Here is a 17,501-nt window from a genome sequence, read left to right as displayed (position 1 = left end):
TGTATTCTAGTCTTGATCATTTATGAGCTTGGTGACCTGGAGTAAGTCATTTGTAGTGTCTTTGATTCGGTCTCCTTATCTTTCAAATGAGGATAACAATAGCTCATGCAATTATTGTGAGGGTCAAATGAATCACTGTCTTTGGGAAGAAAGTAAAGTGTTGTTATGTAATACTGGGTTGGCCAAAAAGTTCGTTCGGGTTTTTCCATAATATCGACCATTTTAGGCCAACCCGGTATTTATTAGATGTTAATGCTTTTTTTTTTTTTTTTCAGTCATATAGTATGTTATTAACAGGACAGACTTAGGATGTGGGTTTCTGGACACCCGGTTCGTCTTTCCATTGCTCAGGGCTGCCATACGGGGACAGGTTGGAAGGAGTGTGGATGTTTTTGTAGGACTAGACAAAGGGGAGTGTTGTGATTACCTACTACTTCATAGTACCCCACCCCAAACTCAGTGCCTTAAAACAACAGTCTTATTATGCTCATGGATTCTTGAGTCAGGAATCCATAAACAAAAAAGGGAAGATAGACTGTGTCAGCTTTACAATGACTGAGACTCAGCTGGAAATACTCAAACACCTGTGGGTGACTCAGATGTCTGGAGGCTAGAATCAACTAGAAGCTTCTTCTCTCACATTTTTGCCACCTGGACTGAGATACCTTTTTTTTTTTTTTTAACCATCTTTACTGGAGTATAATTGCTTGACAGTGTTGTGTTAGTTGCTGCTGTATAACAAAGTGAATCAGCTATATCCACACATATATCCCTGTATCCCCTCCCTCTTGCATCTCCCTCCCACTCTCCCTATCCCACCCCTCTAGGTGGTCACAAAGCACCGAGCTGATCTCCCTGTGCTATGCGGCTGCTTCCCACTAGCTATCTATTTTACATTTGGTAGTGTATATATGTCCATGACAGTCTCTCACTTCGTCCCAGGTTACCCTTCCCCCTCCCCACTGGACTGAGATATCTTGAAAGCTGGCTCAGCTGTGACTGTTGACTGGACCACTTACACTTGGCCTTTCCTTGTGGCTAAGACTTCTCACAGTGAGGGGCAGGTTTCCAAAAATGGAGTAAGTGTCTAGAGAATCAGCATGTCAAGAGAGCCAAGCAGATGCTGCATCGCCTTTTATGACCCAGGCCAAAAGTTATGCAGAGTCATGCCTCTTTATTAAAAATGCATGCCTAGGGGCTTCCCTGGTGGCGCAGTGGTTGAGAGTCCGCCTGCCAATGCAGGGGACATGGGTTCATGCCCCGGGCCGGGAGGATCCCACATGCCGCGGAGCAGCTGGGCCCGTGAGCCATGGCCGCTGAGCCTGCGCGTCTGGAGCCTGGGCTCCGCAACGGGAGAGGCCACAACAGTGAGAGGCCCACGTACCGCAAACAAACAAACAAACAAACAAAAACAAAAACAAATGCATACCTAAGGCAGCCCAGATTCAAGGTGAGAGAAATTAGCCTTCACCTTTGACAGGGGAGTGGGAAAAGTCACATTGCAGAAGAGAATGTGGGATGGGAGATTTTGTTATGGCTATCTTTGGAAAATCCAGCCTCCCACAGGAAGCAATGGAATATTCCAGAAGATAAAGCTTTACTGTCATGAGATACTGCGTTAAGCTTGATCGGAGAGCTTCCCCTCCACAGGCAAGCAGTTCTTTGGGCCAAAATCTGGGGATAAATTGAGATTTGTCCTTTCTTGGATAGTGGAATGATCACCTCTGGGATGGCCATATTACACTAAAGGTCAAGTGAGGAATAGCTTAAGCTGGAGCAATAAAGACAAATCTATTTTTAAAAAACAAACATAACTTTTATTAAGTATGTTTTTTTTACAGTAACCAAGCATTAGATATTCATTGGAGGAAAATTATAAAATGCAGATGAAGAACAATAAGAAACATTTTAAAAATACTCCAAATTTTACTACCCAGGGAATAACCACTAGAGTATCTTCATATATTTCTTTCAGTATCTTTTTGTGTGTGTGCGTATGTGTATATAAGTATATATATATATATATATATATATATATTTATATATATGCATACATTTACATACTTTATGTGTGTGTGTATTTTTAAAACAATAGGATCGTTTTGCACTTACAGTTTTGCAATTTGCTTTTTTAAGCTTGGTTCATAACCCTAGATCATGAATATCTCAGAATGACTTCTACTTTCCTCTTCTTTATTTTTTAAATTAAAATATATTTAATTTTATTACACATACTCAGTGGAATTCACACCACATATCAGCAAATATGTATAAATTTACACACGTGAAATCCCTCTTTGTATTCTTCTCTGTTTACTTTTCCATTCAACAACATACCATGGGGAGGTTTGCATGTCAGTAAATAGAGATTTATGTCACTGTATTTAATGATCTCATAAAAGTCTGTATTAGAGATATGCCACCATTTTTTTTTTTTTTTTTTTTTTTGCGTTATGCGGGCCTCTCACCGTTGTGGCCTCTTCCATTGCGGAGCACAGGCTCCGGACGCGCAGGCTCAGCGGCCATGGCTCACGGGCCCAGCTGCTCCGCGGCATGTGGGATCCTCCTGGACTGGGGCACGAACCCGCGTCCCCTGCATCGGCAGGCGGACTCTCAACCACTGCGCCACCAGGGAAGCCCGCCACCACTTTTTTGAGCGGTCCCCTATAAATGGGCCTCTAGGTCATATATTTTTTTTCCTGAAATTATAAACAATCATGTTTAATTATATTTTACCATAAAGATATTTTTTAACCATAAAGATCAATTTAAAGAAATTCAACATGAATCCCAAGAATGCTGCAGAATCTTCTTCTCTGGCGACCAGACAAACCTGGATTTGAATCCAGGTCCTGCCACCTCCTGGCTTTGTGACTATGGACCAGGAGGGCCATGTCTCCCAGACTCTGTTTCCATGTTGGAGGAAGAGGAATATGTGTAGTCACCTCTGGGTGAAGTGCCTGGCCCTGTGCCTGGCCTATCGTGGTACCTGATGACAGGTGGCAGTTGTGGTCAGAGCATCTCCAAATGGTGGATGTGTGTGAACCTCTGTGGTTTAGCCCTAGAGCTCAGAGCAGTTATGAGCTGTGTGGTTTAGGGTGTGGGAAGTTTAGCCACTTTTGTCCTCTTCCCTTGACTGGTACCATTTGTATTCCCTGGACAGCTGGGGGTCAGATGGGTTTTGCATTCCCAAGCTACATATTTCTCTATCTGGCACAGTTCTGGGCAATCTAAAAATGCAGTATCGCTGTCACCAGCTCGAGGAAGACACGGAGTCTGAATAATTTAACATGTCACCACCATCCGTCATGATACCAAGAGCACGGGAGATGGAGGTGGAGGAGTGGGTCAACTGGGGGCTGCAGAGCAGGTTTGTGGACAGGGCAGCCCAGTAAGAGAAAGTACATTTGCAGTGAGTTAATCCTCAGGCCCAGGATAGACTATACATCCTAACAATTGCTCCAGCCTTTTCCATAACATGGCTTTCAAGTTGTTCAGATGCCCTGATTTGCCCCAGAGCAAACCTGGGGTCAGGTCTCTCCTTGCCACAAAGTATCTGTGTCATCTTGGGGGAGTCTCTGTAAACTTCTGAATGTCTCAGTTTACTTATCAGCAGAATTGAGGTAATTCCCATGTAGAGGGCTCGGCGTCATGCCTGGAATATTTTAACTGCTTCCTCACCAGGAAGGAAACTCCAGAACGTAGGAAGTTTAGTCTGTTTTATTCACTGCTTTATCCTCCCTCAGTGCCCAGAAACAATGTTTTGATACAGTGTGGGCATTTGTTCAATAATCGTTGAATGAATGAATGAAAAAATGAGTGTTGTGGTTATTTGAGGTGACTACTGGGTCCGGGACAGACTGACTGGCCACCTTCTGTGACCTCAAACACTGGATCAGGACGCCTTGAGCCTGGACGCTTTCAACAGGGCTCTGTGATGTCTCCACTTTGCTCTCACAGTTCCCCATTATACAGGGTTTTTTGGGGGGATATGCGGGCCTCTCACTGTCGTGGCCTCTCCCGTTGCGGAGCACAGGCTCCGGACGCGCAGGCTCAGCGGCCATGGCTCACGGGCCCAGACGCTCCGCCGCATGTGGGATCTTCCTGGACCGGGGCACGAACCCGTGTCCCCCGCATCGGCAGGTGGACTCTCAACCACTGCGCCACCAGGGAAGCCCCCATTATACAGTTTTATCATGAGTCTTGTGAGGTTGCAAAGCAAACAGAGGGTCTCTCTCTCTTTTTTTTAAACATTTTATTTATTGAGATAAAATTCACATAACATAAAATTAACGATTATCTATTTAAAAGTGCGTAATTCATTGCCATTTAATACATTCACAAGATGTGCAACCATCACATGTCTGTTCCAAGACATTTCCAGTACATCAAGAGGAAACCCCGTACTCGTTAGCAATCACTCCCTATTCTTCTCTTCCCTCTGCACAGCCCTGGCAATCACTATGTCTTACTTATTTCAGATGTGTTCTATAAATAGAACCATATAACATATGACTTTTTATGTCTGGCTTCTTTCACTTAGCAGAATGTTTTCCTCAGATCCAGAGTGCTGTTTGCAAGGTCCATCCATGTTGTAACATGTGTCCAGCATTCATTTTTACGGCTGGATAATATTCCATTGTGTGAATATACCCCATTTTGTTTATCTGTTCATCAGCTGATGGACATGTGTCTTTCCGCTTTTGGCTATTGTAAGCAGTGCTGCTATGAATATTCATGTACCAGTATTTATTTGAATACCCTCTCCAGTTCTTTTGGATATGCCTAGGGGCAGAATTCCTGGGTCATGTGTAATTTTGTGTTTAACTTCTTGAGGAACCAACTGTCAAACCGTCTTCCACACTTTCTGCACCGTTTTGCATTCCCACCAGCAATGTATGAGTGTTCCAGTTTCTCTACATCCTTTCCAACACCTGTTATTTTCTCATTATTTTGATTGTGGCCAACCTAGTGCCTAAGAAGTGGTATCTGTCTCATTGTGGCTTTGATTTGCATTGCCCTAATGACTAAGGGGGGTTCTGAATCAGACAAAATCCAGGTTCAAACTGGGGGGCTCCGCGACTTATAATTTGTGTGATCTTAGATAAGCAGTATTGAGGTTCCGAAGGTTGGTTTGCCCCTCAGTGAAGCTGGGGTGATTCTTACCTCTCAGACCCCATGTGAAGTGTGGATGGGATATTGTGTATAAGGTGTCCAGAGCGGTGCTTATCCCACTATGGTATGTGCTTTGCCCGTCTTCTTCATGCTCCATCCCAGACCACTCAGGACCAGAAGGAACAGAGGCCTGTGGAACAAGGGCAAAGGAGCTGCTGCTTCCTCTCCTTTCCTCTTGCCAGCCTCTGCCATTCTCACTTTCTCTCGGCCCCTAAATAGAAATACTTGAGCAGCCCTGTGTAATTAATGGCTGTACTTTAGTTCACTGTATCACCAATTTCATATTAAAATGCTAGCAGAGGGGGCCCTTTTCCATTTGTCTGAATCATCTCCAAGTCAGTCTGGAATTGGCCTGTGGCCCCTGCAGGTTCTATGGATACTCAGAGGTTGTTCGCCTTGGGTGGCTGTCACCTCCCTACAATGTCACAGAAGGCAGGGAGTCGCCACTCCCACTCAGTGGCATTTCCATTTCTTCTCCTAAACCCAGGCAAGCACTGAATGAACGAGGAGTGTGCCCTCACTCTCACTTCTCTGATGTTTGTGCTGTTTACATACACCGCATCGTTTTCCTCGTAGTGACCATGTGAGCTGAGAGTTACTGCCCTCTTTTTAAAGATGAATTCAGACAGTTGGGGGGCCTTGCCCAAGCCCACACAGCTAATAAGTGGGACCACGGTTAGAACGCATATCTGACTCCAGTAGCCTGATTTCTTGTACAGAAGTGCATGACCTTTCATGACTCATGGATTAAACCAATCTAAAAACCTACTAGCCTTTAAGTGCCTGAGGGCAGAGACAATGCTATTGTCTTTTAATGGAATCTTAACTACACTATTTTTCATCCAAATCACATTAAAAAATTCAGCACCTTAGTGGGGCCCATGGCTCATTCATCTCTCCAGATTCTGGTCCTTAATTATACCCAGGAAATGTCTCATATAAGTGCCTTCAGAACTGTGGTCTCTGATATGATAGGCAATTGAAATGTGGCTAGTCTGTGCTGAGATGTGCTGTGAGCATAAAATATGCACTGGATTTTGAAAACTTGTGAAAAATGTATTAAATATTTTAGTAATAATAATTTTATGTTAATTGCAAGCTAGATGAGAATATTTTGAATATATTGGTTGAATCCAATATATTCTGAAGATTAATTTTATCTGTTTATTTTTTACCTTTTTAATGTGGCTAGTAACATTTAAAATTGCATCTGTGGCTTGCATTATATTTTGGGATTGATGTAGAGGGAGCCTCTCTGAACCTCAATTTCAACTCTGAACATGGTACCTTGGTACTTACAGGAGGGACGTGAGGACCAGAGTTGTGGGAATGGAGGTGGGACCTGGAGAAGCCAGGGGCTTGGTCTTGGGGTATGGGAACATGTGGAATGCTGGAGGCATCCCTAGGATCTAGCTGAGTGTGATGAGACTTCCTATCTATAGTACAATTGCTGAGGTTCCAGGGAGGAGCGGTGAAGAGTGGAAAATGTGCCCTGGTGCTGGGGGCCAGTGACGGACTTGCTAATCCTCAGAGGTCATGATCATCAAGCTTTTGCTACCGCTCTACCTCTGCTCTCACGCACACACACACACGTGCACACGCACACACACACACACTTTCCCTGGTTATCGTAGCCATGAGGCAGGCTTTGCAGGCAGACCTGATTTCAATCCCAGCTCCCTCACTCAGCACCTCTCATCACCTCTCTCTGAGGCACGGCTTATTCATCTGCGAAGCAAGGTTCACAATGCCTTCCTTACAAGGATGGCTGTGGGCATTAAATGAAGTCTTTGCTCATATGTTATTGTACGTCAGCCTCGGGACTAAGGGAATAGAGTGCAGCCACTGTCTGGATTTGAACCGTGGGTTTATAGCTTATGAGCTGCGTGACCCCGGGCAGGTTACTGACTCTCCTTGTGCCTTCATTTCCTCATCTGTTAAAAGGGGAAGGGAAGTATTAACCTGCTTCTTAGGGTTACTGTAAGGATTAAACAAGGCAATGCAAGCAAAGGGTTTAGAACCATGCCTGGCAGAGGGACAGTGCTATGGGAGGCTTAGCTTTTCTTATTATATCCGAATTGCCTGGTGACTTTGCCATCCCCCCACTCCCCCTCACCCACTGCCACAGCTAGACTGTCCCAGTAGGGAAAGACTCCTGTCTGAATTCTGTCTTCCACATTCACCATAGTAGGCCATTTGTTTGGGAAAGGAAGGAAGATGAGAAAGAGGAGGAGAGGAAGGAAGGAAGGGAGGGTTTCGCTGGAATGTTTAAAAGTACTGCAGTAGCAGTAAAGGGCATGGAGTAGACTCCTGACAGGCAGATCCCTGCCTTTTCCTCTGCCGCCCAAACACAGCAGGAAGTATGACAGATGCTTCCTGTATTTGAGACAGCTATTTCATCACATGCCTTCATTTTCCCCTTGGCCAAAAATTATGTGTAGATGAACAAAAGTCCCTCCCTCCCTTCCTTCCTTCCTTCCTTCCTTTTTCTGTAACAGTAAAATATTTTAATGGAAATTTTAAAAGCCTACTGGTCTCTAAGACCTCTGCTCTTCCACTGCTTCCAGAATCTCCACGGGGCGTCCGCCAACTCCATTTCAAAGGAGAGCCTTTAAATGCAGAATTGCATCCGGTAGAATCTGGAGTCTCCTGCCCTCTCCAGGTCCAGCTTTTAGTTGCTGGGGATTGGGGAGATGAGCACCAAGGGACAGGGACAGATAGTGGCTGAAGACACATTTGGGAACAGTGATCAGGTATTGTTGTCCCTTGTCCTCTCCCGTTCATTACAACACACTGTCTCCAGGAAGCAGGAGGCCAAGTATTCATCTTTTCCATTTTACAGAGCATTAAACTGAGAAACAGTGTCATAACGGTTAAAAATTTGAGCTTGGCCGTCGGACACCCTTGGGTACCAAGTCTGACTTCACTCATTGTTCACAAATCACCTTCCTTTCTGAACACTGGTTGCTTCGTCTGTAAAGTTGGCATCATGATACCTCCCTCCCACGAGGACTGAGAGTTTGGAATGAGGTGATGTATGCAAAGCTCATAACACAGCACTTGACACCTTGATGCTTAAAGGACAGTCTTCTTTCCCCAAGGTTCCCTCTTGAGTTGTTTGCAGGGAAAGCAGTTTACATACTGGAAAGCCCAGATTTGGAGCTGGACAGTGTAGCCCTGAGTCATAACTCTCCTACTCATCAGTTGTGTGACTTCTGGCAAGTAACTTTGCCGATGTGTGTCTTTACATTATTGTCTTGTATGTTAATTACGCCTTCCTTACGAGTATATCACAATGAGGATTGTATGTAATAATGTATAGACATCTTCTAGATACATAGTAGCTTGCTACATGTGTTGCTGGAATGAACGAATGTGTAATAACTGTTATAGAAAGCATGTCTAAGAGTGGGATTTTTGTGGACCGAACATCATTTCAGATGCCCCACCAGAGGAAATGACAAAGTAAATCCTTTCACAACTTGAACAACATTTTCCTCTAACGTATATTTTTCTTTTCTTCAGGTGGAATTTTTGGAATAGGTAATAGGTTTGCACAGTGCCTGATGCAAACGATACAAAACATTTACAGGGAGAAGTAGTCCTCCTCCAGCGCCATCCTTCAGCCACTTAACGTCTCCACCCAGGACAACCATGTTTACCAGATCCTGGAGTCTCCTCCCAGATATAGTTGGTGTAGCTGTCTGAAGCTCCATTCACTAAACAGTCTCCTAAACCAAACTCCCTCTTGTTTCCCACCCCAGCATGCTGTGAGGCTCTCCCATCACCATTTATTCTCTAGGGTAAAGAGTCCACCAGTCCTTTAAGCCCTCTCTTTCCACATCCTGGACTAAAAAGAAATAAATAAATAGAGCACAGAGAAAATAAAAATTACCCATATTTCTCCCTGAAGAATTAACCGTTATTAGTAATTTGGTATATTTCTTCCTAGCCTTTTTTCCTTTATCGGTTTTGTAATCAACCATTCCTAGCGTATGAATACATCGCCTTTTTCCCCCTCCACGTTCCTCTGAGTTTCTCTCTGAAGCATCCCTTGCACTCATCTCTTCCTCTGCATCCTCACCACCCCTGGCCTCACCTAGACCCCCATCTCCTCTTACCTGGTGATCGCTGAGACTCCTGGCTCTGCTCCCTCCCTGGCACCCATTCTGAGGTCTGTGAGCCACCGTCATGTCCCTCCTGGCATGTACAGCTGCTGAACTGATTCTCTCGCTTCAGAACCTTCCGTGACATCCAAAATGAAGCCCGCAGTCCTCAGTGTGGTACTTCCCCTGGGACGCTCCCACAGATCCTTCCCAGTCAGCACCCGCACTCCCCCTCCCCAGGGATATCTCCAGCTCTTACCTCTCCTCCCAACTCCATCTTCTACCACTGAAGCGCCCCATCCATCCTTCCATCCCTGACCTAAAATCTCCCTTCCTCCATAAAGCCTTCCCGGTCCTCCGTGCTGGGATGGATTGCTCTCTTCCATATTCCCCGTGTCTCATTGTGTGGGAAACATGGCCATGAGTTAGATTAAAGGCTCCTTAGGATCCCATTTGTCCCCATGACTAGCTTACGATCCCCTGGCTGGCAAGGACCGGGTGGTATCTGTCTTTGCTTGTCCTGTGTCTGGCTCTGGGCCTGGCATAGAGGAAGCACTTGACTGAAACGTGTGTGTGAAATTAAGTCACCTGGAATGTTTTCTCAGAGGTAGGTTCATCATTCTAAGCAACAATGTACCTATCAATTATCTGGTACCCACCCCGGACCAGGTATTTAAGTATCATATCTCCTTTAATCTTCAAAGCAACCCCACAAGGTTAACAGCTTTTCCCCTGTTTTAGAAAGAAAGAACCCAGGACTCAGAAAGGTGAGGCATCTCCTCAAGGTCACACAGCCCCACGGCCGCCAAGCCATGGTTAGAACCCAGGTCCGAGTCATGGCAGAGCCTGAGCGCCTTCTATAAATCATGCCGACTCCTGGGCCACTTGGGATTTACAGAAAGGAGTCTGGGGATGGGGTTGCTCATCTTCGGGATGGATGAGGGATTGAACAGGCTTCTGGAGGCCTGTGGTGACTGATGGGTTGTGATTTCTGCACAGGGGGAATCAGCTTTGGGAGAACCAAGGGGACGTCGGGTTCAGAGGCAGACGATGAAACGCAGTTGACATTCTACACGGAGCAGTACCGAAGCCGTCGCCGCAGCAAAGGTAACAGAGTCCTTGAGAAGGTTCCAGAACCAGGGTTTGGAGGAAAATCTGGGAAGCAGCTTTTGTGCTTCAAAACAAACCCTAAATCTTCTTCAGCCTGGTCCCTACCTAGTTAACACTGAACTTGGAGTCTGATACCCTGAATACCCAGTCTCTGTCTGCTTTCTGTCTTACCCCATTCCTCAGAGGATTTAAGTTTATGCAGTTTTTAAAAAATCCATCACAATAGAGAATCGGATTGAAAGGAAAATCGGAGTAAGGAAAATAATTCAAATTCAGCTCAGATGTATGCACGGTAATCCGTGCCATGCTGTGTTGTGTAGTTCTTAGAAGGAGCTGACAGCTTAACTCAGAGATTCTTAGCAACCAAAGTGCAAAAGGACACATACAGCTGTAGAATGCACAGGGTCTACGGGATAAAACTAGCGTTTGCTCAGGAAATTCTATTTACCTGACACAGAGACCAGGCAGAGAGTTCTCCAGCTGGTTCCAATAAACAGGACTCTGGGAGGGCTTCCTGGAAGTCGAAGCTAGACAATGACCTGGGCCCAAACTTGGCTTTGTCACTGTTCATCCACAGAACAGAAGCAGTAATCCTAACATTCCCATGTTTAAGATGGGGTAGCAATACCTCCCTCTCAGGGTAATGGTGGGGTTAGATGGAAACATGAGCATCTCCTGTTTTTTTTTTTTGTTTATTAGTTTTCTTAAATTAATTAATTTATTTTTAAAAATATTTGTATTGGGGTATAATTGATTTACAGTGTTGTTAGTTTCACGTGTACAGCAAAGTGAATCTGTTATACAAATACATATATCCACTCTTGTTTAGATTTTTTCCCATATAGACCATTACAGAATATTGAGTAGAGTTCCCTGTGCTATACAATAGATAACTAGTAAGGACCTACTGTAGAGCATCTCCCGTTTAACTACAACTCCCGGCAACAATTTTTCCCTTTCTCCACGGCCACCATCCTAATGTCTGTCCCCTGCATCCTTTGCTTAAAAACTGTTACAGTTACCTTCTCAATATTCTCACCTACTGTTTCCAACCCATTTTCAACCCTGCAGCCAGAGTGATCATTTTAATAATGTAACTAGGGATCATGTTGCTTCTTCTGTGCTTAGAAGCTTTAATCCGTCCTTTTGCATTTGGGAGAGAATGTGAAGTTCTTGCCACACCTACGATCCCCTGAGTGGTCTGGCCCTGCACATCTCTCCAGGGCTCTGTCTGCTCTGCTACCCAGCACTCTTCTCCAGCACTTCCCCATCTGTCCCACCAGAAACTTCACAAACATTCTCTCCCAGAACACTTCCCCCGCCCTCTCCGACTCACTCCTACTCACTCTGACATCTCCATTTAAATGGCGTGTCTTAGCTGAGCCATCCTACATACAATTTCCCTGTCTCATTCTACACCAGCTCCTGTGCTGTTCCCTCTGCAGACTATCACCCCTGGAATTTTACATTTACCGATACGTTCTCTGGGCAATGTTTGTACCCTCCACTGAACTGGAAGTTCACGAGAACAGGTACCTCCATTGTCACTTGTATCCAGCTTTCCATCCCTGCATCAAACACAGGGATGGGTCCATATTTTTGGTTCAACTATAGGTTCATATATTTGAACAAATGAAGGATTAATGAATGAATGAAATAAATTCCTATTCCAGTGTCCGGATTATTACGAGCGCTCAGGGTGAATGGTGGTTTTCCATCTGGCCCTCCTTGTTTTCTCTCACTCCATTCCCAGTTACTGGGGGAAAAAAAAAAAAGGTCTCCTCTCCTTTCCCCTTCTCTTTTCCGCTCCTGGTGAGTAGAACTAAGGCCTCAGGCCTGCCCATTCTTCCACCTCAAGCCGCCGGGGAAGGATGTGCCTGGTAGTCAGAGGAGGGCCTGAGTACTGATGTCGAAAGCCGGTTCTGCCTGGGTTCTTCAAGCACGGTTGGAGCAAGTGCAACCTGAAGGGATGTAACAAGTCGGGGAGGTTCTCTGGCAGATGTGCCCAAGGCTGATGGTAGAGAGAGGACATGAAGTGGGAGGAGAAAAGAGGCAGCTCACAGGTGTTTCCTCCCTAGGTCCCTCTCTTTAGCCTGTCCCGTGAGAGAAATAGAAGTGGCACTGGATTCAGCCAGTCCTGGCTGTGAATTCTGACTTCACCTCGTCTGCTTTGTGTGGCCGTGGATGGGGCTTTTCACCTCTGGGTCCTTCTCTCTGTATAAAATCGAGCTATTGATAACTACCTCGCAGAGCCAGCGAGTCTAGAGATGGAAGGTTATGGGACTCACCCCGAGATGCTCAGAAATTTTTGTTCTTTCCTCCTGAAGCTCCCCTTCCCTTGAAAACAGTCTGCACCCTAAAGTAAATCAGCTAACATCTCAATTTTGGCAATACGGTCTACTGGAAAAGAGATTTATGATATAGTCTGAAAATCAACCCTTTCTTCCCTGAGCCTCAGGTTCTTTGTCAGGGAAATGGGACTGTTATTCCAAGGTGTCTGCTATGGCCAGGCAGAACCCCATCCCAAAGCAAAGAACTGTAGTCATCAATATGGTGAGTGGGTGGAGAGGAAGAAAGACCAAGGGGCTGAGAAACAGAGACTGAGAGACATGTGCGTCTGGTGGGATTTCTCTAATCAGAAATCAGCAACCTTTCTCTGTAGATGGTTAATCAGTAAACATTTTCAGCTTTGCAGACCTTACAGTCACGATTGGAACTACTCAACTCTGCCATCTTACCTTGAAAGCTGACACAGACAGCACATAAAGGAATGAACATAATGTTTCCTAATCAAACTTTATTTCCAAAAGCAGATGCTGGTTCAGATTTCACCAGTGGCTCACAGTTTGATGACCCCTACCCTAAACCATGCATATCATACAGGTCACCTGTAGGACTGATCCAGGAAGCAGGAGTGAAATCTCACAGTGCTTCGTGAAATGAATCTGATCTCAGGGCATACGTGGTCTTGCTGCTGAAAGGAGTTTTTTTGTGAAGCAAAGAGTTTTATGTTTGGGCAAGTGAATACCCATCTACTCCATCATTTGTTTGGGGTGTGCCAATTCTGATGGTATTTGACAGAACTAACTGTTGAGGTAGCTGGATATGGTAGGTTCCCACTTGGCAGAATTCCACCTTTATTAACTAGAGATGACACCGCACACAACAGAAGACTCTGGACTCATAGTCCGGAGATGTGGAGTGAAGTCTGTAGTCCCACCACCAACACACTCAGAGAGCCTTGGCGAGCGTGTGCCCTCTTGGGGCCTCAGTTTTCCTATCTGTGAAACAGGATATTTACATGTCATGTCATCAAGTCTGAAGCTCGTTTTAATCTAACCTACATTTAGGGAATGATGCTGGGCAGTGTGGGAAACAGGGCCCGGGCCCCCAGCCTCAAGGTGGTTATAACCTCCTTGCGGGGGGAATGCGGCTCACACAGAGAAGCGATGCTGATCAGGATAAGCTCATGTATGACTGAAGGTCCAGATGAGAACTGCAGATGGCGTGTCCAGCCACAGGCACAGGGCTGAGCAGGAGACAGAGCAGTACAGCTGCTGCTGATTCCAGCAGTGCAAGCACCCAGCATCAACCTCCCAGCCCAGCTCTGCGCGGGTGGCTGTGTGGCCTTGGGCGAGTCTCTCTCACTCTCTGGACCTCTGTTGGTTGCTCAGCCAGCTCTGGAAACTCAGGTTATCTGATTCCCAATCCCATGCACTTTCCTCTAATCTTTGCTGATTAGTTCCCCAGCAAAGAGAACCAGGGCATGAATGCCCCCTGATTTTGCTTATTTTTTTTTTTGTTTTAGTTTCTTGTTTTAATGTGATGGTTCTTAAGCTGAGATTTTCTGTAGTAATAAGAACTCTTGAATTTAAGCAAAACTTTGTGTGAAAAAAAAGAATTTTTTCATTAATGAATGAATGAAATAAATTCCTATTCCAGTGTCCGGATTATTACGAGTGCTCAGGGTGAATGGTGGTTTTCCATCTGGCCCTCCTTGTTTTCTCTCACTCCATTCCCAGTTACTGGGGGAAAAAAAAAAAAAAAAAAGGTCTAAAAAATAAAAAATTCTTTTTTTTTCCTTTTGATTCTCCCCCGCCAACACACACACATACACACGCACACGCACATGCACACACGCACACACACACAGTTTAATCATGTTTTAGAGGAAGTGGACAGGTGAGGGAAAGTTCAAGCCATATCTGCAGAAAAGGAGGCCTTTCGGGATTGAGGGAAGGAGACTGTTCTGAAATTTAATCTGAGAATGCCTGGATGGAGCAGAGACTCCAGGAAATGGGGATGGAGTGGGGTGAAAGCTGAACGTCAACAGAACAGTACCTGCCATGTATGAGGGCAGAGGTACAAGGTGTTCTGAGGGTGGGGATGGGAGAGATCCCAGAAGCTAGGTGGAGCCCAAGGCTATAGCTTTGGGAGTAATGGCAGATGGGCTGGCAGTAATGGCAGCAGGAGCCATGCCTTGACCATTGGGGCACCCATCCCATTCTTTATCCAACATTTCTCATCAAGCCACAGCATTTCTTTCAGCCTTAAAGATAATCCATCCAGTTGTCCATTTTATGCACACACAAAAAAACAAGGCTCAGAGAAGGGAAGCATTTTTCCCAAGGTTAAAGTGTTATCTCTTCAAATGACAAAGCAAATGGGGCAAAAGGTTAACAATAGGTGAATCTGGGCAAAGGATGCATGGCTCTTCTCTGTACTCTTCTTATCCTTACAGCTTTTCCATAAATTTGAGATTATTTCCAGACTAAAACAGTAGGTAAACAGTAGTCCTTCTACGTTGATTACAGGTTTTGAAATCAGCACCCAGCGGTCCAAATCCTTGCTCTGCTGTTTCCTAGCTGCATGACCTAGGGCAAGCACTTTCCTTCTCTGAGCCTCAGTTTCCCCTGGGTAAAGAAGGATAAGCCTAGTGTTAATCCTTTCTACTCTTCCTCAGGCTTGTTGCAGGGAGTAAAGGAGGGAATGTATGCAAAGGACATGCTTAGTGGAGCGTGCCTGCCATGTGATCACTGTTCACTAAATGGTAACCAGTTAAGTACAGCAAATCAGTGTCTGGGCCAGGCATGACTCCATGGCCTTTTTCCAATGTGCTGCTCTGCAAATTGGTCTTGCTTCTAGGGGAAAAAAAAAAAATGGCATTTTAGGTAAGAACATAAACTTAGTGGGCCCGTCCTCTTGGGGACATTGTGCTATGGTTTTCATCTTTGCCATCTTGTCCCTTGGTGAGGTCAGCCTCTTTCACGGGAATTCTTATAGAATTCCAAATAATACCATGGGAAGGGATTATTTTACCTCTGTTTTACAACTAAGGAAACTGGGACTTAGGTCACTTACCTGAGACTACCATGAGGTAAGGGGAGCTGAGATTTGGACTTAAGCTCTTTGGTTTCAAAATCTGGCCAGACCATTATATGACTGAGATAATATATGTGCAGTGCATACCACAGTACCTGCATAAGATATATACTAAAGAGACAGGAGGGAGGTACCCATGTCTTGCTGGTACAAAAGCCTGATAAGATCCCTGAGAATGTCCTGGTGCAAACTCTGTAACCCTTCAGAGAGCATCAGCCCTGGAGGAGCTGGGAGTGGGAACAGGGACGGTCGCAACTAGCTCAGACACTGAGAAGTTAGTTCAGTGTAGAGGGGAAAAGGCAGCATCCGCGGGGACCAACCCTCCCAGGGTCCTGGTCTTTGGTCAGGGAGGAAAACATATGACAAAGAGATCTTCCAGTGCTGTGCTGGTGCCACCTCATACCAGTTGTGAGAGCCAGTTTTGTTCATCGTTTCCAACTCCGCTGTGAGTGATGTCACAATAGTAGCTTATAAGCAACCATGCTAGAAGTATTTACACCGTGCAAATTAACAAAAATGCAATGGACGCTTCCCTTTCCTCCTCAGAGCCCATTGTTAAATATTTACTAGCACACCACTGAGAAGAACAGTCAGTAAGAAGTAAGAATTAAGCTACAAACCAGAGTGCAAGGGCTTTTTTCTAGAAATAGAGCAATCCAGATTCTTTCCCAGAGGACAATGCACTGGGCCTGGGACAAAGCAAACTACTAAGTTCAAGGCTTTGGACAGAGGATCTCTTTTCAGAAACAGAAGACAAGGTCAGCTGGGGAGGCTGGATATTTAGGGCCTGCGTAGGAGGTTGGAAACTCTGGTGTTACCCGCTTGAAGGAACGATGAGTCATAGAATCTGGGTCAGGTCAGAGCCAGCAGTGGATCAGGTGTCCTCAGCTGTGTGGTAAGAGGGGCTGTCAGAGACTAGCCAGTTCTCTGACCTCATTGAACCTCAGAATCACTTGGAAAACTTAAAAAAAAAAAAAAAGCAAAGAAAACAACCCAATTCCAAATACTTATCTCAGACCCATTATATGGCAATGTCTGGCCAAGGGGTCTGGTATAAAATTCTTTTCAGGTTCTAATTTTCAACCAGAGTTGAGATAAACCACTCTACAGTTCCCTTTACATATCAGCTAACAGTACATCCCTGTTCTTATTCTGGCATTGGCTCCCACCGAGTGTATCCCCCTTTCCCAAGCCAGGAACTCGACTCCCAGTTCTAAGAGGGATAACAACTTAGAGCAGCCATTTATTGCCACTTTTGTGCCAGATCTGTTGCATATGCGCCCGTCATCCTGTGTGATCTATTACTGTCCTTGTCTCTGTGTGCAAAAGAATGAAGCTAAAACATGGCAGAGTAACTTCCGCAAGGTCATAGAATCAGTAAGTTGCAGGATTGAGTCTAGAACCCCATTCCAGTTGTTTCCAAAATCTATTGTCATCATACCCCAGCATCAGCCCCTTAGAAGAATCTTACAGGTTTTTTTTTTTTTTTTTTTTTAATTATTTATTTTTGGCTGTGTTGGGTCTTCGTTTCTGTGCGAGGGCTTTCTCTAGTTGTGGCGAGCGGGGGCCGCTCTTCATCGCAGTGCGCAGGCTTTTCACTGTCGTGGCCTCGCTTGTTGCGGGGCACAGGCTCCAGACGCGCAGGCTCAGTAGTCATGGCTCACGGGCCTAGTTGCTCCGCGGCATGTGGGATCCTCCCAGACGGGGGCTGGAACCCGTGTACCCTGC

The 17,501-nt window shown here is 45.4% G+C and overlaps 1 protein-coding gene across 17 annotated transcripts in view; it reads left to right on the top strand.

The window, feature by feature from the left end:
- Positions 1–17,501, top strand: part of ASTN2 (astrotactin 2) — a 1,502,867-nt gene that overhangs the window by 911,860 nt on the left and 573,506 nt on the right. For 16 of the 17 annotated variants that reach the window (XM_079927232.1, XM_079927229.1, XM_079927230.1 and 13 more), the window contains one exon: positions 10,281–10,388. The exons of the other annotated variant lie outside the window; for it this stretch is intronic. In XM_079927232.1, the coding sequence (XP_079783358.1) occupies positions 10,281–10,388 (108 nt within the window). The remainder of the gene's footprint in view (positions 1–10,280; positions 10,389–17,501) is intronic. 17 annotated transcript variants of the gene reach the window in all.

This window comes from Stenella coeruleoalba (assembly GCF_951394435.1).
Source record: "Stenella coeruleoalba genome assembly, chromosome: 7".
NCBI lineage: Eukaryota > Metazoa > Chordata > Mammalia > Artiodactyla > Delphinidae > Stenella > Stenella coeruleoalba.
Note: the sequence above shows the minus strand (reverse complement) of the source record. Positions and strands in the feature narration are given on the sequence as shown.